We start from the raw sequence: 12025 nt of genomic DNA on the forward strand, positions 1-12025 counted from the left end.
AAGCATTGCACTAACTTGCCTGTGGTTAACACCTTCTATGAAATGACTCTTTAGAAACCTTAATACCAGGAGCAGCCAACATGGAGCCTTGCAGACATTATTGAACACCAACTCACATCAGCCCCAGCCAACGTGACTGATGGTCAAGAATGAGGGGAATTTTGCGGCAACCCCATGTGGAAGGCACCACATTGGCTACTCGGCCGATTAAGAAATAGAACTGAAATGCTTCGGCATTCTGGAATAAATGTTTTGCTTGCTTCCCAGAAGGAAATGTAAGGTGTACATTTCAGCTCATAGACTCTAAAATGACAAATAAAATCCCTAGGGTGTCCAAACTTTTTCCAAAGAGGGCCAGATTTGATGAAATGAACATGCGTGAGGGCCAACCTAAGTTGTTGAGCTTTTCTTAGGATTGAAGTTGAGCTTTTTTTACAATTTTACCCCAGGACATACCTACAGGGGCCTGATTAAATTGACCAGCAGGCTGCATTAGGCCCCTGAAATGGACTTTTGACATGCCTTCCCTAGATGGATGAAATTTTGGAGACAAAGACACTTGAAATGAAGGGCCACAATGAAGAACAAGGAAATAGCAAAATAAAGCAATCCTTGTGGATAGCTGTGGGGACTTTGTGCGTTATTAATGTACCTGACGAATTCAGAGTTTGCAAGGATGAGGAAGTGAACAATTTATGCTGAAACTTGTACTGCCTTTTCAGTGAAATAAGGACGTCCCATTTCCTATCAAGAACTCCCTTCAAAAGTTCACAGTAACCTGGAATGTGGCATTTGCTTGGGTACAAGGGTATTCTGCTGAGGGAGGGGTCTCTGGCAGAGATGGTGACCCCTCCAGATACCATTGGACTCTAGTTCCCATCAACCGCAGCCAGCATGGCCAGTGCTCGGAAATGATGGGAAGAGTAGTCTCAAGAACATCTGGAGAGCCACAGATTCCCCATTCCTTGTCTATGGTTTCGGCCAGGGAAATAGCCAGTTGCACTGTAAAAAAGTAAAGACTTGGCAATGAGTCTCTTCTGCTGTCTATAGCCAGGCCAAAAATGAATGATAAATCACAGTCCTCAGCATGTTCTTTTGATCATGAACAGGCCTTGCGTCCCCATGTTCAAAATTCATTCAATTTTCCTTGATTCTCTTTTCATGGCAAAACAGAGATTAGTGCAGTTGACTGCATGCTTGGGTTTGGGTTTATGATGCAGTTTGCTAACAAGAGGGCATAGAAACAAACCATTTTGTAGGGAGGGATCCTGCTATGACCATTCTCTGTGCTTCACTTATCTCTAGTTTCTCTCCCAGAGGACCGTATTTTATTTCAAGTATGTCAGTGCACAGTGACATGAGGCAATGGGATTGTACAATGCATTTGAGAAACAAATCCTCTCTGCAGGGCCAGTTCCTTATAAAGATGTACTCTGGTTAATTGCGTGTGCTCCAAATACTTTTTGCTTTATGTCTTAGGCAATCTCTGGGGAGTCCTGGGAAATTCTGTTCACAGGTCTGATTTCTCATAATGGACTAAAACTTTTTGCATAGCAGAGAAGCCAGATAACTAATTCTCCAAGGTTCACATGGAATAAAAATATCTCATTAAGCGGGGAAATGGAATGATGCACAGATGAAGTAACTTTTTTAAAAAAGAACAAAAAGAACAAGAATTTGTTGTATTTTTATATTGCTGATTAGCGACCATAACTATGTTTCTGGAGCTAAGGGAATAATTTGTCATTAGGTGAATCTTTTGTTTCACTCGCAATACTCAGTCATTTTGACTGATGAAAAGCAGCTATACATTTCTTAATCCATAACTGAGCAATGAGAATGCAGTGTAAGGAAGTTGTCTGTCCCAGCCATCCATTTTCCCATGAGTAAAAAGGGTGAGCACGGGAATGGGAGGCTTCCCTCCACCAGGAAGCTTTACACAGGAAGGTCAAGTCAGGCAATAATAGAGAAATATAAATTTAGCCAATAATATCTGCTTATTTTTTCATTTGTACTACTCAAATGGTAAAAATAGTGGGGGGTTTTTCTAAAATTTCTTCCCCAAAACTTGTTTAACTTGTTGCCTTACTAAAGTAAGGCATAATTCCTTAAGTAAAGGCATAATTCAGTTTAGAATAATTTGATCTGAGGCCTTGTCATTCAGCGACATGCTATTCTACCCAGTATTGAAAATAGGTTAGGCCAATTCTGGAAGGTTAAAGAGCTATTTAGTGGAGACAGCCAGAGAAAAAAATGAAGTTTTGGTGACATCAGTGGACATAGCAAAAAGGATGATTTGGTTTGTCTTCCTTAACTCTCATGGTGGAGTCTGTGCTGTCTCATGAATACAAGCATTGCTCCCATGGAAAATTTAGTTTTCCAAAGTTCAGCTTTTGAGCTTCTCGCTCCATGAAGAAAATATTTAGGATTCTCCCAGAAAAACTGATGCACTTCTAAGTAGCTCCAATAATCTAGGGGCACACAGTCAACTATGGTCATCTCAGCTCCACACTTCGGATAAGGACCAAGACTTTTGATGAGTGCGAGCACTCATATCTTGATAAGTATTGTGGGTACCAGCATAAAATGACTGCCATGGGCTGCAAAAAAAAAGAGGTTATGGTATTTCATACCAGCTAAAAAAGCACTGATATGGAGTACAGCTTTGCAGACCAACCAGCCACCTCAAGACAGTGCAAATGCACATTGCTGTGCTTTTATTTTAACTTCTGTATTTCTTCAAAAAAACCTTTTCCTTCCTTTAAACATCTTATTTCTTAAAAGGCTCCGCTCTTTTTGCTCTGACCATCAACTTGTTTCCTTTCTAGCATAACACATTTCTCTTGCTCTTTTTAATGACTGTGAGTGGGAAATGGAGGCTGTTCCTAATTAGTTCAATAATGAAGTGTTAATGCACTTTGTTGCGTGAGTGCACTTGAGGAACTTTCAGGCCAGGAGCCTTTGAGAGGTCTCTTTGGTAATCTTTTCTTTGGGACCATAAGACACCACATGCTGTGAAAATCATCATTGTTGCCAATGTGATTTCCTTGAGTTTCCCCCACCCAACACACACCATGAACATTTCTGTGTTCTTTTTAAAGTCTCCAGTTCTTTAGCACAAAATTAACAATTTTACGTTAACAGTGCCTTTGTTCATTGATGTTGGGGACACTTCACAGTTAAACAAAAAAACTGCAATGAAATTCTTTTGCAAGCAGATTTTAGAGTGCAGACCAAGAAGCAAGGCTCAGTGGCTTCCAAACAAGCGTGGATTCATAAGGCACCTTTCAAAACATGGCTTCCATATCCTGTCTTGTTTTGAAGCCATTAACCATAGTATCTGGCTTCACAATGGGTGGGATTCAACGTTGCACTATTACAGATGTCCCATCTGTGCAAGAATGTCAGCTTCCTGGACAGAACATACCAGTCTCCTCCTCTGTTCTGGGGGGTTCTCCCGACATGGGGGGACACAGTTGGGGGGGGGGGAGGGAAGGCCCATGGTGCAAGTTGGAAGCACAGGGCACCGGCTGATGGGGTTCAGTAGGTGAATCCCACCCAGTGCAATGGGAAGCTATGGTTAAATGATGGATCCTAGCTTGTTTTGCTACTTACAGGATATAGCTGTGTGCAGATGAAGAGAGCTTGAGCATTAAGCCACCATTTCTGGTTTAGTGTTACATGTTACAGTGTTAACTGTAGTTAAACGGATTGGGAGAAGACTACATAATGATACACTCTCATCTGATTCTTCTGTAGTACACAATTTCCCTCTGCCTTTTGCCTGCTGACTTTAACTGGGGCTTGACCATAATAATACTTACTCTCTCTCTCTCTCTCTCTCTCTCTCACACACACACACACACACACACACACTGCTACAAGCCTTCATTGTTATTTGTTCCCTGAATGTTTCTGTATCTCTTTGGACTGTAGGAGAAGATACATGGCACAATCTGGCATGAAATTGATGATTTAAGGGCTTTCAAGATGCTGGATTTGGAGGATTTTGAAAAAATGTTCTCAGCTTATCAGAGACACCAGGTAAGGCGTTTTCCTTTCATTTCCTGTCACTCTAAACCCTGCGCTTCCTGGGCTTCTTTGCAGAAATAGTTTCCAGGACTGGGTGCACCAATGGAGAGGAGCAAGCTGGGGCTGATAGGAGTTGGAGTCAAACAGCATCTGGAGAGATCCAGGTTGACTACACCTGCTTTAAACTCTGCAGTTGCATCTAACCTTAGTGCGAAATAAAGGAAAAAGCAAGCAATCAGTTATTTGAACCTGTAGCTTGCTTGGGGTTCTCTCATACTTGATCTTTGTATCCAGTGCTACTGATTTTGTGTTTTCTTTTTTTCTCTTATGCCTTAGCTCTTGGAACCCTACTTCTCTTGAATAAAACTTTCTAAGCAATTAGAGCTTTCAGTAGTGAGATTGGATTAGTTTGGCTTGGGGGGGTGTCACTTCACTTATTTCCCCCTTTCTTTTTCTTTCCAACAAATGAGTTACAGATTATAACATTAGCAACATTATTTTAACAGCAGCTGTTTATTAGCATTTCTGTCTCCTTTTCTTGGAAAGCAAGACACCTGCATTCTGTCTGCCTCTGATGAATGAAATTCAGCTAGAACAGTACCATGGAGTTTTACCCTCCCCCATCCTGCCTGCTTCCCAAATTCTTTCCTAACTATTGGAATGTATTCCAAAAACATGGTCTCTTCCAGTTGTCTTGAAACAGCCTGCTGTTGTTAAAATGACAGTCCAAAGGTGCTTTGTAACCTAAATAATTTCTATCCAATCATATAAAGTGGTGGACCCTATTATATGTATTTCCCCTCTTTTAGTGTGGTATCACAAACAAAATACAAAAAGAGCTATTTCTAAATTTAAATCCTCTGACATTTTCTCCTGTTCCAGCTATTACGACATGGAACCAATGAAAGCTGTTAGTGAATAAATCCATAAACTTCCCTGACTACAACACCTCTTAGTTCCCCCTGGATTTGGGCCATTTTATTTGTGTGAATCTCTGCAAAATGCACTTTTTGGAGGACAAGAAAGTTGTGAAGATTTGGCTGGCCATTTCTGAATTAACGTGGAAACTTCAGTTTCCATTCTGCCTTGGGTTTCCCTGTTTTCTAACTGGCACAGCTCCTGCCAGTCAGTAAAACTTGCCACTGACAGCGCACAGTCTGCTCTGTCTCTAGGCGCCACTTGAGATTAATCTCTAGCCCCCTTGGCCAGGAGTTCATGAGTGTCTTGCTGCTCAGTTCAGAAGGGGCCAGGCCTTTGTAAGTGTTCCAACTGGATGTGTGCAAAGGTTCAATTTAATTGCAGGTACTGGGTTTGAATGCTCACAAAAAAGCTCAAAGGATTCTTGCAAATGTGCCCTTTGTTATCTCACCTTTTCCTGCCCAGAAACCTACCTTTGGGCAGGATAGGGCAAGGCTGTAGAGGCAGTTGGGTGATCCCCAGGCCCTGGCAGCGCATCTCATCTCACTGAGAGCTGGGGCTATAAGTCCCAGAATCCTTGACAGAAATGTTGTGCAGACTTGTGGTTCCAATTACAGTCCTCTGTTGGGACCTGGAGAACATCTACTACCACCTCCTTTCCATACCCTAAGATAGTTTTCTGGGCCTTTGGTAAAGGAAAGACAGCAGAGGCGTGCAAATGATCACAGCTTCTTAAGATTGCAGTTTAAGATCCTGGCTTGTTCCAAACCTAGAAACGTCCTGCTTTGAATGTGATGGGGTGGGTAGTTATGTAAAGACATCCTAGTTTATCATGGTGCACCAGGAAGGGGCATTGCAGGGGCAAAAAGTTTGTGGATATCTCTGTTTATAAAACTTACTTAGCCTGAATTTGTGACTTTTAAACTTTAAACAAATGCATCCAAATCCAAACGTCAAAGCAAATCCTAGTTCTTTTGTTCTTGAGAGAGAGCATGAATGAAGCATTTCTTTCTTCAATGCAATTAATATGGTATTAATATGTCTCTTCCCGCTTTCCTTTATATCAAACTGCTCCTTCATTCTTTGAAAAGACAAAGGGTCTGTTCTCCCCTCCCTAGAAATGTATCTGCTGTTAGTTATAAAAGGATGAGACAATATTACTCAAATGCTTAGTTTTGAGTAGAATTTACTTTGAACTCCCTGACTAATCCTTGTTAGGCTATTCAGTGCATTCATTCCTTGCTTTAAAATAGTGGTTATATGGCTGTTGCAGAAAGGAGTTCAGAGGCTTAGACTGCAGTTCTTCAACTCAATAGGACCAGCTGTTATGAGCAGATGTGCAAAGGATTGCACTGATAATTACTGTCTGCAGTATTTTTGCACAAAATATGCAAGCTCACTGCTTATGTACGTGCCGAGAGAAGAACAGACCTGGATGTATTTCCTCTTTGGTTCTTTTCATATAAAAAAAAGTCATTTTGCTGGCATAGCGTTTTAATCACTTAGGAAACCCAAATGCTGTTGCTTTGGTAAACTCTGTGCCTTTTATTGCTGTGGCTAACTGTTGGCATGTTTCCTTCTCTGTTCTCTTCGAATCCTGCCTGAGTAGGACCTGCTAACTAACCCTCCTTCTTCCTGTAAGCAGGTGAGTACTGTCTGTCCTCTGTCTGACTTTCAGAGTTCTATTCCACTGTTTACATTAGGAGACTTAGCAGAAGCAGATGCACGACCGACACTGTTTACTGCATGAGAAACCCTTCACTTTTATTTGCACTTTAGCAGGTGGAGAGGAGATAATAAGGATTTCCTTGCATGAATTTCAAGGGAGGGCGGGAGCATGGAAAACCACTGTCCTTTTCATCTGACTTGCTCCATTTCAAAGAACCTGCCCAGTGTTTTCCTCTTTGGGCAGAAGCGGAGAGATTTTATTCAATGTTCACTATTTATTTGTAATCCACAACTGGTACCTGATTTAGCATTGCTTGGTTTTTTGGGGACACATTGTGTTTCTTGGGGTGCCAGGGCATGCACAGCACCATAATGCATGTGGTTTTTTCCTTAGTTCTTTTTTTAAAAAAAATTTGTGGTGTAAAATGAATTGTGCTATAAAACTTCAACCTGCACAGGCAATCCTGTTTACAGAGCTGGGAAAGAGAGGAGAAACAGACCTACTTTATACATCTAGACATAGGCACACACACAAACACACACATAATCCTCAGTGTCTGTAAATGTACCATTATCTGCAAGTAAATGTTTCTGGTTTAGCTGGTGAACTAGGACAGAGAAATCTACCCTAGGCTTCCTTAATCTTCCCTTTCATTACAATCCTGCATCTCAGATGGATTTCCACACAAGTTCAACTCTTTGGGCTTGGAGCACTGGCTAGCTAGTGGCACTTCTGCACTGGCAGAAAAAAAAGGAGGAAAAATATATGGCACTGATTTTCATGGTTTTTTAAAAACTATTTATAGAAGGAAATGGGATCAACCGAAGATTTGTACCTGTCCACACGAAAGGTCAAAGAGCTTTCTGTGATCGATGGCCGGAGAGCACAGAACTGTGTCATCCTCCTTTCCAAGTAAGTTTGCTTGAACCTGAACTTATTTGGGATTTGCTTTCTGGTTAGGGATATAAGATGGCGTCATTTTTTGTTTCACCTTATATTTGCCACATGCAGCACTGTTTCTCTTCCACTGCAGTTCATCTTATGCAAAAAAAATTAAAATACATTATTTGTCTTATTTTCCACTGTGGTGAAATTACATAAGTTAATGTTTTCATTACATTATTCCACCCCATTTATTTAAGTGCAAAGGAAACAGTCTGCAAATGACAGGAACACAATCAATTGCTTCTCATTTGCAGACTGAAAGCAGCAGCAATAGCAAATGCCAATAATATTTGCTGGATTGATTTCTATTCTGGACATGGGACATACAAGTGAACACTAGTAATTTCTATTACCATTCTCATTTTCATTGGAATTCTTGACATCACTATTTCTGATTAAATTGTAACAATGCAAATCATGTTTTAAAAATGATTTTACTGTTTACTTGATTTTGTATTGTAAGATGGCCAAGAATATATTTGAAGGGCAGGATATGAATGCCTATAATGACATAAACAAATAGGATTGTTGGCTCATTAATTAGTTTATGCATTGCGGTCTAGCAGATTTTTTTTTTTTTTTTTACTTCCAGTGCTCATATTCCTCATTGCTGTGTATACTATAAGCTGCTTGCATTAAATCCCTTTTAAGCAAATGCTTCCAGTCTAAAGTGTCATAGTCATTAAAAAAAGAGAGGAAATGACAGTTTGATATATTAAGTACAATAGTTTCTCAGTCATTTTTTCATGTCTTTATAAATAAGTGTTTCAACTGTTAACACTATTTTTAGCCCTTATTATTTTTGCAATATAATCACATTTGCAAGTATAATAATATGCAAATGCTTTATTTGCACATGAACTAGTGTGCAAACAGATGGTGCATTGGCATTTTTGGCATGTGTTTGTAAGTAGCTGTCCCCTTGTGCTTGGCATTAGCAGCAGGGAAGCCAAGGACTGAATTGTTTACTTGTGGAGATGAGACTGCCGTTTCTATTTTTAAGAAGTTTCAGACTAATTACGGGTAGTAGAGATGTAATGACTGCGTGGGAACCTAGGTAGCAGCCTTTTGCTGGAGTCACAGCTTTTGCCACATCTAGCCTTGTACTGTCAACACTGACTGGCAGCAGCAGGCAGGCAGAGAATCTTTCCCAGCCCTACCTGGAGATTCTAAGGTTTGATCCTGGGGCCTTTTGCTGGCACTGAGCTCCAGCCCTTGCATCTGAAGCAAAGCAAAATAACAAATTTATCTAACTTTAAGGGTTGTACCTGACTAAGTTGCACTCAGAGTTAGACCTTGTGAAATCATAGGTAACTTAAGTTACCCCTGACTACCTTAACTCTCCAGGGAAGTTCGCCTGGCATCTTCATTATACACCTTTAGGCGCCAGGCAAAAACGTTCCTTTTTACCCAGGCCTTTGGTTGATCCAATTTACATCCTATGCCCTTTTAAGGTGTGTTCTTTGAGGGGGGGCGCTATTCAGTTGTTTTATATTTGTTGGGTGTTTTGTGATTTTATGTCTTGATTTTATTCTGTGAACTGCCCTGAGACCCCCAGGTACAGGGTGGTATATAAATTCAATAAATAATAAATAATAATAATAACTCAATTTCTTTTAATGGGTCTCCTCTGAGCAGGTAGTGTTACAGTGTAACTGGACCTAACGGAAGTCCATTATTTCCAGTTACTACTGCTACTAGTTTTAGAGGCTGAGGAAAAGAGGCTCTTTGAGAGGGATTTCTCCAGGGCCATCCTGTTAGTCCGTGGCTAAGTTGGAATAATGCAAAACAAAACAAAACAAAACAAAACACACCAGCAGCGTAGTTTTTATGTAGTTTTGTGGTAGTTTTATGTAGTTTTTATGTAGTTTTTCAATTTCATTGTTCTGCGAGGGACAATGACAATAAAGGATATCGTAATCAGCCCTACCGGGAGGCTAGAACTCCTGCTTCTCTGAATCACTGCCTGCTCAGCATGTTAGTAAGGACCATTTGGCTGCCATTAACAGCAGCATAGGTGCTTTAAAGATTACAAGAAGAGCACTTGGTCTCACAATATGAGACCTCTTGAAAGACCTACATTGGCTCCCAGTACGTTTCCAAGCACAATTCAAAGTGTTGGTGCCGACCTTTAAACGGCCTTGGTCCAGTATATCTGAAGGAGCGTCTCCACCCCCATCGTTCTGCCCGGACACTGAGGTCCAGTGTCGAGGGCCTTCTGGTTCCCTTGCTGTGAGAAGCCAAGTTACAGGGAACCAGACAGAGGGCCTTCTTGGTAGTGGTACCTGCCCTGTGGAATGCCCTCCCACCAGATGTCAAAAAGAAAAACAACTACCAGACTTTTAGAAGACATCTGAAGGCAGCCCTGTTTAGGGAAGCTTTTAATGTTTAATATACTATTGTATTTTAATATTTTGTTGGAAGCCACCCAGAGTGGCTGCGGAAACCCAGCCAGATGGATGGAGTATAAATAAATTATTATTATTATTATTATTATTATTATTATTATTATTATTAAATTCTGACAGAGGGGAGACAACAGAGATTGCTAGATGGAATGGTGGCAAACTGGAAAAGAATGTTTCTGATTTCGGATTAGGAGAGGTGTTTTTAGGAGGGCTTTGGAGGAAGAAAGAGTATTCATCCAACATATCTTCAGGGAGGTATTTGTCTTAGAGTGCAACTGTGTTGACTTTTAAATCCCCTCTCCTGAAGGCACTTGTTCCACATTATCATTTAATCCCCCTGGCAGAAGGCAGCTACACTGTTACTTGCAAGTTATTACTCAGAATCCAAATAATCACATTTGTTGAGCCTGTAGCATAACTGGAAGATATCTTGGTAAATCCTTCCACACTTGAACACAACTGATCCATAAACCATTATCTGGATTCATCTGGATTGTCATTTAATCTGAATTGGGAGCTCGTTTTTGGCAGCGGGCATCTCTCGCGCCACTCCCTTAACCTCAGCATCTTGTTCCATGTTTCAGCTAAGGCCTGATTAAATATGTTTTTAAATGGGATGCAGGCAACAATGTAAAGGGATTTTGTCACTCAGTCTCTTGGCTCTTCTGGCTTCTTCCTTGTCTCCTTCTGTGGACTAGTAAGGCTTCAGAACGAGAGCCTGGCGGGAGGACGGTGTCCCTACCTGCCGTTCCCCCAGGCCTCCCATGCAGTGCTTGGCAGGACTGCACTTTTGAACACTGTGAAAATGCAAACGTGTAAATTGAGAGCACCACATTACATCCCCAGCACCATCCCCTGCTTTCAGGTGCCCCCTCTCTCTTTCAATAGCTGCTTTCAGTTGGCTGCAAACGTTGCATATATCTTTGCAGTTTATTCCCCTTCTGTTTACACGGTGCTGTCATGCCCTTTAAAGTGAAATGGCTGCACAGAGGGTTCCCCTGCGCGCACACACTACTTGAAATGTTTTCTTTTCACTAACACTGTCTTCGAAAGGGTCAGGCGGGGCTCGTGTTTCATAGGACCTAAGAAAGCGAAAGCTGGCCGGTGTGGGAAATAATCATGTCTCCTTTGTCCCCACCTTCCCTTTTAACAAGACTGGGGAAGAAGGTATCAATCAGAGCAGATGAAAATTGGATTCTTTGCTGGCCCGTGTCGGTGCAGAGTGGAATTTGTAGCTCTCTTTCAGAGTCACTTTGCTCCTTCTCAACACTTTGCCTTTTCCAGTACAGTGGTACCTCAGGTTACAGATGCTTCAGGTTACAGACTCCGCTAACCCAGAGATAGTATCTCAGGTTAAGAACTTTTCTTCTGGATGAGAACAGAAATCGTGTGGCGGCAGCGGGAGGCCCCATTAGCTAAAGTGGTGCTTCAGGTTAAGAACAGTTTCAGGTTAAGAACGGACCTCCAGAACGAATTAAGTTCTTAACCCAAGGTACCACTGTAGCTGAAAAGTAATTCAGCACTGCATGTCATGTATTTTGCTCTTAAATGTGTGTTTCTCTCATGCATATAGTGAAATTCTCTTTCATGGGTACATATGCAATATTCAATAGACCTTTGCGTATGATGTTCCTGTGCCAATTAATATAAAGATTGGGGGCTGTATCCAATCATATTTCTCTGCTGGCAAAAGCTTCCTTGACCCAGCAGGCTTCTTTTTCATTGATCTTCTTCCCTTTGTAACCTTGTGTGCCCCTTCACCAGATCTGCTACAGAGGGGTAGCAGTCCTTTTGGAACCCAGGCCTGAGGTTCCGCTGAGCTAGAAGGATTGGTGACATGAATCAGTATAAGGCAGCTTTCTATGTCTGTGGGCATGGGAGAACTAGGGGAATGATAAATGAGATAAGCATTTGCAGTTCCATGGGAGCAATAAGAGGTATACCAGAAGACAATGAGACTGGTGGTGCAGTCTTTAGGTTTGAAATGCAATGGACCTGGAATCTATTCAGCTTCATAGAATGGAGTCCTTGGTGTCTGAGAAAGACTAGACCT

The 12025-nt window shown here is 41.4% G+C and overlaps 1 protein-coding gene across 8 annotated transcripts in view; it reads left to right on the forward strand.

Moving 5' to 3' along the window:
* Positions 1–12025, forward strand: part of DAAM2 (dishevelled associated activator of morphogenesis 2) — a 219525-nt gene that overhangs the window by 166057 nt on the left and 41443 nt on the right. For 5 of the 8 annotated variants that reach the window (XM_083604467.1, XM_083604465.1, XM_083604468.1 and 2 more), the window contains 3 exons: positions 3937–4044; positions 6560–6595; positions 7425–7531. In XM_083604467.1, coding sequence (XP_083460593.1) covers positions 3937–4044; positions 6560–6595; positions 7425–7531 — 251 coding nt within the window. The remainder of the gene's footprint in view (positions 1–3936; positions 4045–6559; positions 6596–7424; positions 7532–12025) is intronic. The other 3 variants (XM_083604470.1, XM_083604471.1, XM_083604469.1) reach the window with 1 other exon arrangement.

Source organism: Podarcis filfolensis (genome assembly GCF_964270895.1).
Source record: "Podarcis filfolensis genome assembly, chromosome: 3".
Lineage (NCBI taxonomy): Eukaryota > Metazoa > Chordata > Lepidosauria > Squamata > Lacertidae > Podarcis > Podarcis filfolensis.